Below are 16,448 nucleotides of genomic sequence, written 5' to 3'. Positions count from 1 at the left end.
GCAGGCATAATCTACAAATTCATCATCGAATAAAAGCTGCAACAAAATCAATGAAAGTCAGCTCCATTGAACCAGTGTGCAAAAACAAAAAGAAAGAAATAATATTGGCAAATAAGCAATAAATATGATGAAAGTTAAATGAAAAGTCTGTGAAAGTGAGTTCCTTGGTTATGGGGACCTTTCAAAGATGGATATCCCCTTTGGTTCAAGAGCCCTGCGGCTGAGTGACGGTATTCCTGAACTGGGTGATGCGGGTCTTGAGGCTCCTGTACACTCTTTCTGGTGACAGCTGCGAGAAGCGAGCGTGTCCTGGGTCCCGATGATGGATGCTGCTTTGCTGTGACAACGTTTGTGTCGATGTGCTCAGTGGAGGCAAGGGCTTTAACTCGTTGCCCCTTTAACTTTAACTATGTGTTGTCTTTATTTCTGGACCCTCTGCCTGTGTGTCAGTCATCCAACACCAGCTATCCCTTACATCAGTATAACAATGTGTTGGGACATCTGCTGATGCGAATCAGCAGGGTTTTTCTCAAACAATCCTCGTTGAAGTCCCCGACTAATGATTTGCAATGCAACAGGATGGACTGTTTCTTGTTTGGAGATAAGTTATCCGTGAGGGTTAAAATTAGTCTGCGTTTTTTTTTAAAGCTATTTCATTCAGTTGAGGCATTTCCAGGTAAAGCTGTAGGATTACAGATGATTCATTTAGCTATTTGGTTTAGTTTTCAGATGCAGCTTTCAATGGTGTCACTGCTCTCTCAGCTCTCCACCTGAACGGTAACAAATTACAATCTCTGCCTCAAAGCCTCACCTTTACCAAGATGAAGAACATTACCCTGTCCAACAATCCGTGGGATTGCACGTGCTCGCTGGCCGAACTCCGAAGGTAGAGTATTCCTCAAATCCAGTCCCAAATCTTTCCTCCTGTAACTCATTTTACACAGTTGGACCTAATCCTGTCACGTTGGTCCAGATAGCCAGCTGATCAATACTGCTTTTCTTCAAAGAGCAGGCTTAACGACCACTTGTTTAGCCGTTGCTGTCAACCCCATTGCTTGCTGTCTCATTGCCGGAGTCTTTGGACTTTGCACGTGACCTGATCCAAGGCCCTCCTCCCACAGTTCCCCTGCTTGACTCTTGTTTCTCAGAGAAAAGAACTAAAGCTCAGTGGCTACTGAATTACCCCTTATCCACCTCTCGCCCCTGCCACTTGCCCCAGCTCCCTGACTACTGCCACTTGCCCCAGCTCCCTGACTACTGCCATTTGCCCCAGCTCCCTGACTACTGCCACTTGCCCCAGCTCCCTGACTACTGCCATTTGCCCCAGCTCCCTGACTACTGCCACTTGCCCCAGCTCCCTGACTACTGCCACTTGCCCCAGCTCCCTGACTACTGCCATTTGCCCCAGCTCCCTGACTACTGCCACTTGCCCCAGCTCCCTGACTACTGCCACTTGCCCCAGCTCCCTGACTACTGCCATTTGCCCCAGCTCCCTGACTACTGCCACTTGCCCCAGCTCCCTGACTACTGCCACTTGCCCCAGCTTTGGTTTTGTACGTGTGATGCTTGGCAACCCATCCACCGCTCTCTCACCTCTGCCACTTGAGGTTCATTAGGATTCGACTGAGTTACTGAAAACCAGAGACGGAGAGGCACTGATCCCAATGGAGGAGAACCAGGGGATAAAAAAAATAAAGGCAAAGAAGTGACAGTGGCCTTGGGTGCTATTTGTGTTTCTGAGCTCGTTTCCTCCCACATCCTAAAGGCACGTCATAGGTAGGTTAACTGATGAAATAAGCTACCCTTGGCAGTGGAGAATTGGGAAGGAGTGAGGGAAGTTTATGTCGAAGATAGTAGCCAGATGCTTGGGGCGGTTGCTGAGTTGTGTGAAGCCACATTGGTTAGGGTCTGGGGCGCAGTGTCAGAGGGAACAGTGGAGGAGGCAGGTAGAATTATAGTGTTCAGGTAGGTACTGGATAAGGTACAGGGTCAAGTTGGATTGCACAGATTTGATGGGCAGAATGATCTCCTCCCATACATTGACTATTCTATGATTTGAAATGGAATAAAAATGTCAACTATTTTCTAAATGGGGAGCACATTCAGAAATCGGAGATGCAAATAGACCTAGTGCAAGATTCCCTGATGATTAACTTGTAGGTTGGGTTGGTAGCAAAGAAGTGAAGTGCAATCTTAGCATTCATTCTGAGGGGGCTAGGATATAAAAACAACGATGTAATGCTGAGACTTTGGAAAACCCGTTTCGAGTATTATGAGAAGTTTTGTGCCCCATGTCTAAGAAAAGAAGTGCTGGCATTGGGGAGAGTCCAGTGGAGGTTTAATGATCCTGGGATTGAAAGGATAACTGTATGAGGAACTACAGTTTGACGGCTCTGGGATTGTATTTGTTGAAGTTTAGAAGAATGAGGGGTGATCTCATTGGAACCTACTAAATATTTAAAGACTTAAATAGAGGGAGTTTCCTATTGTTGGAGAATTTAGAAACAGAGGGCACAACCTCAAAATAGATGAACGTCCATTTAGAATAGAGATAAGGAAGATTTTCTTTAGCCTGACAGTGGAATTCATTGCCACAGATGGCTGTGAAGGCCAAATCATTAAGTATACTTCAAGAAGCTGGATTCTTGAATTACTGAGACTATGAAAGGGCAGCACGGTTAGCACAACACTTTACAGTACAGTCGACTGGGGTTCAATTCCCACCACTGCCTGTAAGGAGTTTATACATTCCACCGGTGACCTCGTGGGTTCCTCCGGGTGCTCTGGTTTCCTCCCACTGTGGTAGGTTAATTGATGATTATAAATTTGGTGAGTGGTATGGCCAAAAGGGCCTATTCTATACTGTATCTCAATAAATAATAGTAATAGGAGAATGGGGTTGAGAGGGAAATTAAATCAGCCGTGATTGAGCAGAGTCAGTGTCTCGTTGTATGGATTCGTGAGGGGAACTCCATTTGAAGTGTCACACCACAGTGGAGGATGGAATCTGAGGTGGGTGCTAACCTCAGGACATCAAGGGCCGGCTTTCTGAGGTGTAGATGCAGCCAGATCGTTCTCAACCCTTTAATCAACTGCTGTTGCCTCCCTGGGTCTAGATGGATGGACACCAGCAGGAACCGCCCAGAGGGAACGTGCGCTTCTCCCAGCCAGTACCGGGATCAGCAGATCTGGGAAACCGCTGCCTTCCGGACCTGTAAAGCACGTGCAAAACGCAACAAAAAGAATCCGCTCTGAGCAGGTACGTGCGGAATGGGGGTAGGAGAAGTCCTGCAGCTGGCAAAAACAACCCCGCTTTCAGCTGGAGGGGTTGTCCGAGCTTTGACTCAGGTCTCCTCCAGTGAGTTGTGTCCAAACAGGGTGACACATCCTCCTCAACGTAGGGTTTTCACTCCCTTCCGCATGCACGTGGTCGGGCAGTGAAAAAGCAAAAGAATCATGCAGCACAGAACTCTAGCCCTGAGTGAAGGCGTCACTGACGAGGCCATACTTGGACTATTCAGTACAGCTTTGGTCACTGTTTTGTAGGAAAAGCGGTTAAATCAGAAAGCACACCGAGAGGTTTACAAGGCACTTGCTTGAGTTACAGCGACAGGTTGGCCAGGATGGCACTTCTCTGCAGGGAGATGAGAGATGACCTGGCAGAGATGTGTTTAATCATAAGGGACGTAAATAAAGTCACTACACACATTCTTTTCCTCAGGGATGGGGAAATCAAGAGATAGAGGACATGTGAGAGGGGAGAGATTTAATAGGAGCCTGAAGGGCAGTCTTCTCACTCAGGATATGGAACGAGATGCCAGAGGAAGTGGTTTGGAAAGGTACATGTTTAAATAAAGGAATGTACACCATGCATGAGCAGTGGGAGTGACTCACATGGACACCTTGGTTGGCGTGGAACAGATGAGCTGAACTATCACTAACTGTCCTCAGCAACTCCCCCCCCCCGCCTTATGAATCTCCTCAATTCCTCCCAGTCCGAGTTGTGCCCCTTATGGAGTCATAGTCATAGATCTGTACAGGCCTTTCAGCCCAACCAATCCTAGAACATCCAACAGTCCGGCACCGGAACAGGCCGTTCAGCACACAATGTTGTGCCAAAACAGATAAAGAGCACATCAAAAAAACCCAAACATTAATCCCTCTGACCTACACAATGGCCATATCCCTCCATCTTCTTGACAGCCATGTGCCTATCCAAACGTCTCTTAAAAGCCTCCGATGTATCTGCCTCTACCAACAGCCGTAACAGGCAGCGTGTTCCAGGCATCCACCACTCTGAGTAAAGAAACTTGCCCCTCACATTCCCCCTTGAACCTGGCCCCTCTTACCTTCAATGCATGCCCTCTGGTATTCGACATTTCAACCCAGGGAAACAGAAACTCCCTCTCCTCTCTATCTGTACATCTCATAACCTCAATCAGGTCTCCCCTCAGCCTCCGACACTCCAGAGAAAATAACCCACGTTTGTCCAACCTCTAAGCCAGGCAGCATCCTGGTAAACCTTTTCTGCTCCCTCTCTAAAGCCTCAACATCCTTCCTACAGTCAGGCACGCAGTACTCCAGATGTGGCCAAACCAGAGTTTTCTAAAGTTGCAACTGAACCACCTGACTTGTTCAGCTCAATACCTTGACGAATAAAAGCAAGCATTCCATAAGTGTTCTAAATCACCTTAGCAACCTGTTCAGAACTCTACTGATTACAGACCTCCAGCTCTAATAAATCCCTTCAACCATTACCCTCTGATTTCTACGTGCAAGCCAGTTCGGAATCCAAACTGCCAATTTGTCATGGGTGCCATGCACCAGAATCTTCTGGATTGGCCTCCTATGAGGGACTTTGTCAAAAGCCTTATTAAAACCCACGTAGACAACATCCACTGCCACACCCTCACCAATCCCCCTCATCACCTTGTCAAGAAATTCAATCAAGTTGGTAAGACACAATCTGCCACACACAGCCATGCTGGCTCTTCCGAATTAGGGTATGGGTTTTCAAATGCTTGTATATCCTATCCCTGTGAATTTTTCCAGCAAGTTCCCTACAACTGACATGAACTCACTGGTCTGTAGTTCCCAGTATTTTCCCTTGCTCCCCAAAGGTACAATATTAACCATTCACCAGTCCTCCAGCACCTTGAGGTCAGAAAGATACTGATGATGGGCCCAAGGTGCCTGAATCAATCTCATTTGCACATCTAGTTTAAATCCCTCAAAATCTTTCATATCCGTGTACTTGACCAAATGCCTTTTAAACACCGTAAAACACTCTGTGTTGCAAAGTTGTCCCTCAACTCCCCATTTCACCTTAAACCTATGCCCTCTGGTTTTACACATCCTGGCCTGGGAAAAAGATTGTGATTATCCATCTAATTTATGCCCCTTGTGAACTTTATACCTCTGTAAGGTCATCGATCAGCCTCCAAGTGGGCAGAGGAGACACCCGTTTGTGTTCGAGCTACCTGTATGTCCCAATGTTGAAGGCCCTTCAATGGGCCTTGGGATGGACAGCAAGCAGCGGAGGGGCTGAAACTTTAATTTTGCACCTTGTAAGGGAGTGGGAGGGTAGAGTAACTGCTAGCTACACACCCTAGCTTTCTGACAACTCTTGTTTTTTCAGTAGGTAATGGGGATGTCCGTCCTGGAGACTGGCTCCTCCACCACTGCTGACTCCTCACAGCCAATTCCCACGCACACAGAAGGAATTTCTGAGTTACCCTTGTGAATCAGCTACAAAATTCCTCACAACTTTGAAGAGCATATAACGGATTGCAGCTTCAGCACAGTGAAACCTCCTCACTGTCCATGTGTGTGTCCCTCAACAGACTCGGCTCTTATAAACAGGAATGGAAATCAAGCAGATGATAAAAATGGGGCAAATAGTCTTCGAGCTAGAAGCATCCTTTTGATTAGACACGTACAGGCTTTTGTCTAACTATACATACGTATATATTCATGTATACATACTTTCCTCAGTCAAGAGTGTCTTGCTCGTCCTGCAACGTTAGTCAATCTTCCGTCAGATGCTTCCACAAAAGCCATGCTTTGGACCCTTCCCAGTCCCAGACTCAGCTCTCTCACCGAACAGTACAACCCCCATTTTTACAAACCCTGCCAGTGCTCCTGTCTTATTTCAGTCTGCCTGCTTTCTCTACCCTTAAACATGTCACATTCAGTCACACTTCCGTGTAGGGAAAAATTGTTCAAACAGTCCTCCATCCCAACTTAACTTGGGTCTTATGAATCTTTTCTCTACTCTAAGGGCTCCCCTTGTTAGAGGAACCAAAATGTTGGATTTGCAAATTGTTCATGATTTTTGTAAAGATGTCAAATATAACAGGCAAGAACACGAAGGCCTTGAGGACTGTACAAATGCACCAACCAGATTGCAATATTATCTCCACTCGTAGGTGTGAGCAAGGGGGAAGGATGCACTTCAGGGAGGTATTGTGCGTGCAGACAGGCAGAGGCAGGTGGCCCTGGAGAGATTTAGCACAAAATGAATCTGAGCTTGCAGAACACATTCACCCAGCAGAAAACACAGTCCTTCCTCCCCGTGGACCACAGGCCAGTACCAGAGGCAGAGATTCAGTCCTTGTGCTGGAAGGCAGGGCTCCTGCCAACCTTTCATCTTGCAGATTGTATGGAATGACAAGATCCTTGCATGGCAGGTAATGGTCTGAGGTCGTACGCACTGGGTTCTGTAGTGCTCACTTAGTAATCTGATCAACAAGCCTAGCAAATGTGGGATAGGGTCAGTAACGCACACTGGATCCGAACGTCCACCCCAAATTGCACAGTCACCTTCTTGAACCTCTGAGCCCTTGGTTATTTCCACAAGAGGTTCCAGTCACTGTGTGATGCCGAGAGCTGTGGGTCTGTCTGTCCACTTGGAGAGAGCCATCACATCCGCCTCCTTTCAACAACGTGTCTCTGCACCCTGACCCAGCACACTCACACCTGATAACCTAATGAACTCATTTTATTGGTTCCAGGCATGGCTTAGGCTCATCCTTGTTTGAATGAGGAAAGAGGAGCTGGTGAACTTGGTGGTTTACAGCATTCCAACTACTGCAATTCTGCTATTGATCACGTCGTTCTGAATGGAGGGCTGCAAAGTCGTCACAGGAGGGTTGGCCAAAGACCGAAAGCAGAAGCTCTTCCAAACTGCCAAGTCAAATTGTTAGAAACCCAAGTACATCATAGAATTCATAGTTCAATCATGTCTCATGGGTCTTCAGACTGGGTAACACCCATTTCACTTGTGCTTTTTAAAACGTCTTTCTTTCCAACTCTTGAGAAATCTCACTTGTGGGGATATCAGAAGACCCAGAAGCTCTGTGGAGACATTTACAACCATGTGAGACATGTCCACACTTTGCTCAAACCATGCGTATCAATGAAACCCGTTATCAGAACACACGATAGGTCTGCAGCCCATTGTAACCCTCAGCTCCACTTGGCTCTTCCAACACAGTGAAGTCTCATTGCGGAAGCTTCCCTTCCGGATGAGTCGGGCAGGGTGGCGGGGAAAGCCATCTTGCTGCTGGTGATGTCCACACACAGTTGGTGTATTCGTTCCTTCCGGGGCTCCAGAGGCATGGCCAAGGAAGGCAAGCTTTCACAGTGAAAACTAATGGCACGTAAATGCAGAGGCATCCCGCCTTCTAGAAGCTTCCACCGACACCTGTGTTAGGACATCACCAACACTGTGGCCCCCTCATCCCCCGAATGAGGAATTGCAGCAATATTCATTTGTCTTTGCTGGATCAAAATCCTGGAACCCCAGACATAACAGTACCGCGGGACATATCAATCACCACGAGGAATGTAGTTGCACAGCATGTCCTGGTAGGTACATCAAGTCTGCCTTTCACAGCACTACCAATGTCTCAAGAACAGCAAATTAGAGCCACACAGCAGCTAAGTGAGCACTCGTGATGCTGAACCCCGAGATAATGTCTCCAATATAATTCCAAGCGAAGTGTGTAACAGGGAAATGCACCATCGCTGTCCCAGCTCTCTCCAGTACAACCTCCCCTCTGACCACGGAGGAAGGGCGTGCAGGTTTCTGTAGGCCTGATATTCATCAGAGTCTTTACCTATCTCACTATTAGACACTGAGCAACTTTTGCAAAATTAAGGCAATTTGTAAGGTTTAAAATGTAACCTTTTTTCAAACACAGTAGGCAGGGAAGTGTCATGGAGAGCAGAGAGATGATTGTTTTCTGACGCGAGGCGCTGCGAGGGACTGCTGTAATAAGCTGAAGCCACTGTATATAAAGTGTATACGTTAAGTAGAACCTAGTGCAGGTCACTCTTAATGAGGCCCAGACGACACTGTGGGCCTTCTGCTGCCAAGCTGAGATTCTCATTCCAGTAAGTATGAATTGCTGAGCAACTCTCCTGCACTTTACTTGCTGCAAGTCTATCAATAAAAACTATTTTCATATCATTCAAAGGGAACCTTTCGTTATTTGCCAACTTGCAAGAGATTCTGCAGATGCTGGAAATCTTTAGCAGCACACACAAAATGCTGGAGGAACTCAGCAGGCCAGACAGGATCAGAACAATCAGCCTTTTGTCCTGATGATCACTTCCAACCCACAATGACGATGTTATTCCATCTGTAGACGCTGCCAGACCCTCGGAGTTCCTCCGGCATTTTGTGTGCGTTAACCCCCAGCACGACCTGAGCTGCAACAGCAGAAGCTATGCTCAGCTTCGTGGGGTGGGGGGGCAGAGGAGCGAAGCATCGGATGGGGTGGGGGGGCAGAGGAAGGACGTATCGGATGGGGTGGGGGGCAGAGGAAGGAAGCATCGGATGGGGTGGGGGGCAGAGGAAGGACGTATCGGATGGGGTGGGGGGGCAGAGGAAGGACATATCGGATGGGGTGGGGGGGCAGAGGAAGGACATCGGATGGGGTGAGGGGGCAGAGGAAGGACATATCGGATGGGGTGGGGGGGCAGAGGAGGGACGTATCGGATGGGGTGGGGGGGCAGAGGAGGGAAGTATCGGATGGGGTGGGGGGGCAGAGGAAGGAAGCATCGGATGGGGTGGGGGGGCAGAGGAAGGACGCATCGGATGGGGTGGGGGGCAGAGGAAGGACATATCGGATGGGGTGTGGGGGCAGAGGAAGGGCATATCGGATGGGGTGGGGGGGCAGAGGAAGGACATATCGGATGGGGTGGGAGGGCAGAGGACGTATCGGATGGGGTGAGGGGGAAGAGGAAGGAAGCATCGGATGGGGTGAGGGGGCAGAGGAAGGACATATCGGATGGGGTGGGGGGGCAGAGGAAGGACGTATCGGATGGGGTGGGGGGGCGGAGGAAGGAAGCATCGGATGGGGTGGGGGGGAAGAGGAAGGACATATCGGATGGGGTGAGGGGGCAGAGGAAGGAAGCATCGGATGGGGTGGGGGGCAGAGGAAGGAATCATCGGATGGGGTGGGGGGCAGAGGAAGGAAGCATCGGATGGGGTGGGGGGGCAGAGGAAGGATGTATCGGATGGGGTGGGGGGGCAGAGGAAGGACGTATCGGATGGGGTGGGGGGGCAGAGGAAGGAAGCATCGGATGGGGTGGGGGGGAAGAGGAAGGAAGCATCGGATGGGGTGGGGGGGAAGAGGAAGGACGTATCGGATGGGGTGGGGGGGCAGAGGAAGGACATATCGGATGGGGTGAGGGGGCAGAGGAAGGACATATCGGATGGGGTGGGGGGGCAGAGGAGGGACGTATCGGATGGGGTGGGGGGGCAGAGGAGGGAAGTATCGGATGGGGTGGGGGGGCAGAGGAAGGAAGCATCGGATGGGGTGGGGGGGCAGAGGAAGGACGCATCGGATGGGGTGGGGGGCAGAGGAAGGACATATCGGATGGGGTGTGGGGGCAGAGGAAGGGCATATCGGATGGGGTGGGGGGGCAGAGGAAGGACATATCGGATGGGGTGGGAGGGCAGAAGGACGTATCGGATGGGGTGGGGGGGCAGAGGAAGGACGTATCGGATGGGGTGGGGGGGCAGAGGAAGGACGTATCGGATGGGGTGGGGGGGCAGAGGAAGGACATATCGGATGGGGTGAGGGGGCAGAGGAAGGAAGCATCGGATGGGGTGGGGGGCAGAGGAGGGACGTATCGGATGGGGTGGAGGGGAAGAGGAAGGAAGCATCGGATGGGGTGGGGGGGGCAGAGGACGTATCGGATGGGGTGGGGGGAAGAGGAAGGACGTATCGAATGGGGTGGGGGGGAAGAGGAAGGAAGCATCGGATGGGGTGGGGGGGAAGAGGAAGGACGTATCGGATGGGGTGGGGGGGCAGAGGAAGGACGTATCGGATGGGGTGGGGGGCAGAGGAAGGAAGCATCGGATGGGGTGGGGGGGCAGAGGAAGGACATATCGGATGGGGTGGGGGGGCAGAGGAGGGACGTATCGGATGGGGTGGGGGGGCAGAGGAGGGAAGTATCGGATGGGGTGGGGGGGCAGAGGAAGGAAGCATCGGATGGGGTGGGGGGGCAGAGGAAGGACGCATCGGATGGGGTGGGGGGCAGAGGAAGGACATATCGGATGGGGTGTGGGGGCAGAGGAAGGGCATATCGGATGGGGTGGGGGGGCAGAGGAAGGACATATCGGATGGGGTGGGAGGGCAGAAGGACGTATCGGATGGGGTGGGGGGGCAGAGGAAGGACGTATCGGATGGGGTGGGGGGGCAGAGGAAGGACGTATCGGATGGGGTGGGGGGGCAGGGGAAGGACATATCGGATGGGGTGAGGGGGCAGAGGAAGGAAGCATCGGATGGGGTGGGGGGCAGAGGAGGGACGTATCGGATGGGGTGGAGGGGAAGAGGAAGGAAGCATCGGATGGGGTGGGGGGGGCAGAGGACGTATCGGATGGGGTGGGGGGAAGAGGAAGGACGTATCGAATGGGGTGGGGGGGAAGAGGAAGGAAGCATCGGATGGGGTGGGGGGGAAGAGGAAGGACGTATCGGATGGGGTGGGGGGGCAGAGGAAGGACGTATCGGATGGGGTGGGGGGCAGAGGAAGGAAGCATCGGATGGGGTGGGGGGGCAGAGGAAGGACGCATCGGATGGGGTGGGGGGCAGAGGAAGGACATATCGGATGGGGTGTGGGGGCAGAGGAAGGACATATCGGATGGGGTGAGGGGGTAGAGGAAGGAAGCATCGGATGGGGTGGGGGGCAGAGGAGGGACGTATCCGATGGGGTGGGGGGGCAGAGGAAGGACGTATCGGATGGGGTGGGGGGCAGAGGAATTACGTATCGGATGGGGTGGGGGGCAGAGGAACGAAGCATCGGATGGGGTGGGGGGGCAGAGGAATTACGTATCGGATGGGGTGGGGGGCAGAGGAACGAAGCATCGGATGGGGTGGGGGGGCAGAGGAAGGATGTATCGGATGGGGTGGGGGGGGCAGAGGAAGGACGTATCGGATGGGGTGGGGGGAAGGAAGGAAGCATCGGATGTGGTGGGTGGGCAGAGGAAGGAAGCATCGGATGGGGTGGGGGGGCAGAGTAACGAAGCATCGGATATGGTGGGGGGGCAGAGGAACGAAGCATTGGATGGGGTGGGGGGGAAGAGGAAGGACATATCGGATGGGGTGGGGGGGCAGAGGAAGGACGTATCGGATGGGGTGGGGGGGCAGAGGAAGGAATCATCGGATGGGGTGGGGGGCAGAGGAAGGAAGCATCGGATGGGGTGGGGGGGTAGAGGAAGGAAGCATCGGATGGGGTGGGGGGCAGAGGAAGGAAGCATCGGATGGGGTGGGGGGGCAGAGGAAGGACGTATCGGATGGGGTGGGGGGGCAGAGGAAGGACGTATCGGATGGGTTGGGGGGGAAGAGGAAGGAAGCATCGGATGGGGTGGGGGGCAGAGGAAGGAAGCATCGGATGGGGTGGGGGGGCAGAGGAAGGACGTATCGGATGGGGTGGGGGGGCAGAGGAAGGACGTATCGGATGGGGTGGGGGGGCAGAGGAAGGACGTATCGGATGGGGTGGGGGGGCAGAGGAAGGAAGCATCGGATGGGGTGGGGGGGAAGAGGAAGGACATATCGGATGGGGTGGGGGGGCAGAGGAAGGATGTATTGGATGGGGTGGGGGGGGCAGAGGAATTACGTATCGGATGGGGTGGGGGGGCAGAGGAATGAAGCATCGGATGGGGTGGGTGGGCAGAGGAACGAAGCATCGGATGGGGTGGGGGGGCAGAGGAAGGACGTATCGGATGGGGTGGGGGGGCAGAGGAAGGAAGCATCGGATGGGGTGGGGGGCAGAGGAAGGAAGCATCGGATGGGGTGGGGGGGTAGAGGAAGGAAGCATCGGATGGGGTGGGGGGCAGAGGAAGGAAGCATCGGATGGGGTGGGGGGGCAGAGGAAGGACGTATCGGATGGGGTGGGGGGGCAGAGGAAGGACGTATCGGATGGGTTGGGGGGGAAGAGGAAGGAAGCATCGGATGGGGTGGGGGGCAGAGGAAGGAAGCATCGGATGGGGTGGGGGGGCAGAGGAAGGACGTATCGGATGGGGTGGGGGGGCAGAGGAAGGACGTATCGGATGGGGTGGGGGGGCAGAGGAAGGACGTATCGGATGGGGTGGGGGGGCAGAGGAAGGAAGCATCGGATGGGGTGGGGGGGAAGAGGAAGGACATATCGGATGGGGTGGGGGGGCAGAGGAAGGATGTATTGGATGGGGTGGGGGGGGCAGAGGAATTACGTATCGGATGGGGTGGGGGGGCAGAGGAACGAAGCATCGGATGGGGTGGGTGGGCAGAGGAACGAAGCATCGGATGGGGTGGGGGGGCAGAGGAAGGACGTATCGGATGGGGTGGGGGGGGCAGAGGAAGGAAGCATCGGATGGGGTGGGGGGGAAGAGGAAGGACATATCGGATGGGGTGGGGGGGCAGAGGAAGGATGTATTGGATGGGGTGGGGGGGGCAGAGGAATTACGTATCGGATGGGGTGGGGGGGCAGAGGAACGAAGCATCGGATGGGGTGGGTGGGCAGAGGAACGAAGCATCGGATGGGGTGGGTGGGAAGAGGAAGGACATATCGGATGGGGTGGGGAGGCAGAGGAAGGACGTATCGGGTGGGGTGGGGGGGCAGAGGAACGAAGCATCGGATGGGGTGGGTGGGAAGAGGAAGGACGTATCGGATGGGGTGGGGGGCAATGTATTGGATGGGGTGGGGGGGGCAGAGAAATCGGATGGTGTGGGGGGGGCAGAGAAATCGGATGGTGTGGGGGGGCAGAGGAAGGAAGCATCGGATGTGGTGGGGGGCAGAGAAATCGGATGGGGTGTGGTGATAGAGGCCCAAGCATCAGGGTGCAGCCCCACAACTACCTACCAGATCTGTCTAACAAGAGAAAATCTGCAGATGCTGGAAACCCGAGCAACACACAGAAAATGCTGGAGGAACTCAGTGAGCCAGGCAGCATTTTGTGTGTTTTCCAGCTGGCGTCAGTAATAAGGTTTGAACCTCCCCTTCCCCTGGTGTGACCAGTTCATTCTCTTTGCAACACAGAGCTGATCTGCAGCATGCTGTCCTTCCCTCTCGTGGCTCCTCGGGGTAATACTGCAGCAGAATTGGTTTGGTGATTAACTGTCCTTGCCCACGGTAGATGGGTAGGGTTGTTGGTCACTCTACCTTTCCGCCCACTGGACGGGAGGGTTGGGGAAATGACCAGCAATTCTGGCTGGGATGTTCTCGCGGGCTTGGTTACCAGACAACAAAGGGATTATTGTCCTTTAAGGTTAAGTTAATGAATACAAGAAAAAACTTAAAATTAAACAGAGTCATTGAAAACTGCAGCCCATCTAATCCTTACACCCCTAGTTTTCTGCCTCGTCCCATCTGCCTGTACCTGGACCACATCCCTGTAAAACCCCTCACATCAATGTCTAACTATCAAAACCGAGTGGATCTACACCAACACCTCCTCACCTGCAAACTTCCTTCAGCATTTCCCCTTTCGCCCAAAGCACAGGAACTCTAGTTCTCGTCTCATCAAGTAAAGAGTGTATCTTTGAATATTCATAGTCACAGTTCCTGTTCTCATGCATAGGATTCGCCTTTGCAATTTAAAAAGAAATCCTCTGGAAAATGCCATGTTTCCTTACTCAGGCAATTAAAAGCATCCGGAGAATCACATGAACCAAGTACATTCTTCTCATTTGAAGCAACCTCTACCCTAATCAAAAACCCATCGACATCCCTGTGGAAACCACACAAGAAAGTCCATCCCCAACAGAGAGAGAGAGCAAGGAAAATAATGCAGTCCGCATTGTCCATTCCGGGGGAAGAAGATGCCCCTAAAACCTTCAGGCTTCCTCTTGCAGAAGAACGGTTTGATGGACGCCACCTTACTGAGGCACTGCTTTTGAAGATGCCCCCCGTGCTGGGGAGGTTGGTGCCTGTGATGGAGAACTACCTGCAATCCATACCAGACACTGCTTTTGAAGATGCCCCCCGTGCTGGGGAGGTTGGTGCCTGTGATGGAGAACTACCTGCAATCCATACCAGACACTGCTTTTGAAGATGCCCCCCGTGCTGGGGAGGTTGGTGCCTGTGATGGAGAACTACCTGCAATCCATACCAGACACTGCTTTTGAAGATGCCCCCCGTGCTGGGGAGGTTGGTGCCTGTGATGGAGAACTACCTGCAATCCATACCAGACACTGCTTTTGAAGACTGATGGATTTTTTAAACATCTTACTAAAGGACGCATGGCTGTGGTCGTCCTAAAGAAAATATCTGGTGATTCCCTTCGGAGCCATCTGCAAAGAGTTGCCACCTTTAGAGATGTCTAGAGAGTTACAAGGTAGCCAGGGAGGAGCTGAAGAATGGATGTAGGAGACATAGAAGTGGGGGTGGGGGCGGGATGAGAAGGCCGAGGCATGTAGGATTTAGGAAAACCCCAAGGGGTGAAGAACGGGGGGATTACCAGAGTGTGGGTAGGACTGATGGGGAATAGTAGAAGGAACACAGAGGAGGCTGGGGAGATACTTGACGAATACCCTGCTTCAGTGAGAGGGATCTTGATGTTAGTGAGGACAGCATAAAACAGGCTGATATGCTCGAACATGTTGATGTTAATAAAGACAATGTGCTGGAACTTTAGGATAGATAAAACCCCAGGGCCAGATAGGATAAACCCCAGGTTAGCAAGGAAAGTGAGGGAAGAGATTGATGTACCTTTGGCGGTGATCTTTGCATCCTCACTGGCTACAATCGTACCAGATGTGGCAAATTTTATTCCTTTGTTCAAGAAAGGGAGTAGGGTCAGGTCATGCTTCACGAACCTAATGGAATTCTTTGAGCAGATATTAAAGCACATTGTTGAGAGAGAGCAGTGGATACGGTGTAAAGTGTTTGATAAGGTTCCCAATGGTAGCTCACTCAGAAAGTCAGGGAAGCCTGGCTGTGTGGGTACAGAATTGGCTTGCCCAGAGAAGGCAGAGGGTGTTAACACTATTCTGTCTGGAGGTTGGTGACCAGTGTTCCACAGGGATCTGTTCTGGGACCCCTGCTCTTTGTGATTTTTATAAATGACTTGGATGAGGAAGTGGAAGGATGGGTTAGTAAGTTAGTAGATGACACCAAAGTTGGTGAAGTTGTGGATGCTGTAGAGGATTGTTGTAGGTTGCAATGGGACGTTGACAGGATGCAGAGCTGTGCTGAGATGTGGCAGATGGAGTTCAGCTCTGAAATGTGGGGTGTTTCATTTTGGACGATCGAATTTGAAGGCAAAATACAGGGTTAACAACAGGATTCTTGGCAGTGTGGAACAACAGCAGGATCTTGGGCTCCATGTCCACAGATCCCTCAAAGTTGCCATGCACGATGCTAGGGTTATTGAGGTGTATGGTGTGTTGCCGTTCATTAATCTGTGGGTCGAGTTCAAGAGCTGAGAGGTAATGTTGCGGTTCTGTAAAACCCTGACTAGAACACACCTGGGGTATGGTGTTCCATCCTGGTCATAAGAAAGATGTGGAAGCTGTTGAGAGAGAGGGTGCAGAGGCGATTTACCAGGGTGCTGCCTGCACGTGTTTCATCGGGATATGTTGAGAGGGCTAGGTCTCATTGGACCAAAGGAAGAAGAGAGGTGATTTGTAGAGGCAGAGACAGAGTGGACAACCAGACTCCTTTCCTCAGGGTGGAAATGGCATAATTTGAAGGTGATTGGATGAAAGTATAGGTGGGTGGCAGAGGCAAGCTTTTTACACAGAGCCCGGTGGATGCGTGGAATGTCCTGCTGGGGTGGAATGACAGATGGAGATAGGCACAAAAATAGAATTATGTAGAAGGGGAGGGTTAAATTCACCTTAGTGAAGGTTAAAAGGTCGGTACAACATCATGGGCCGAAACACCCATACTGTGCTGTCATGTTCCGTGTTTTTTAAAAAAGTTATTGTTTATTTCGAGAGTCGCTGTGCTTCTGTCCT

The 16,448-nt window shown here is 52.0% G+C and overlaps 2 protein-coding genes across 6 annotated transcripts in view; one reads left to right on the top strand and one right to left on the bottom strand.

Annotated features, from left to right (window-relative positions):
• Nucleotides 1-5,779, top strand: part of chad (chondroadherin) — a 19,426-nt gene extending 13,647 nt beyond the window's left edge. The window contains exons 2-4 of one of the 2 annotated variants that reach the window (XM_059948998.1): nt 723-886; nt 3,117-3,259; nt 5,642-5,779. In XM_059948998.1, the coding sequence (XP_059804981.1) occupies nt 723-886; nt 3,117-3,255 (303 nt within the window). In that variant the 3' untranslated portion in view covers nt 3,256-3,259; nt 5,642-5,779. Of the gene's footprint in view, nt 1-722; nt 887-3,116; nt 3,260-5,638 lie in introns of both variants that reach the window. The other variant, XM_059948997.1, reaches the window with a different exon arrangement.
• The window catches only part of acsf2 (acyl-CoA synthetase family member 2), a 980,331-nt gene that overhangs the window by 274,682 nt on the left and 689,201 nt on the right, over nt 1-16,448 (bottom strand). The window lies entirely within an intron of this gene.

The sequence above is a fragment of the Hypanus sabinus genome, chromosome 23 (genome assembly GCF_030144855.1).
Source record: "Hypanus sabinus isolate sHypSab1 chromosome 23, sHypSab1.hap1, whole genome shotgun sequence".
Classification (NCBI taxonomy): Eukaryota; Metazoa; Chordata; class Chondrichthyes; order Myliobatiformes; family Dasyatidae; genus Hypanus; species Hypanus sabinus.
Note: the sequence above shows the minus strand (reverse complement) of the source record. Positions and strands in the feature narration are given on the sequence as shown.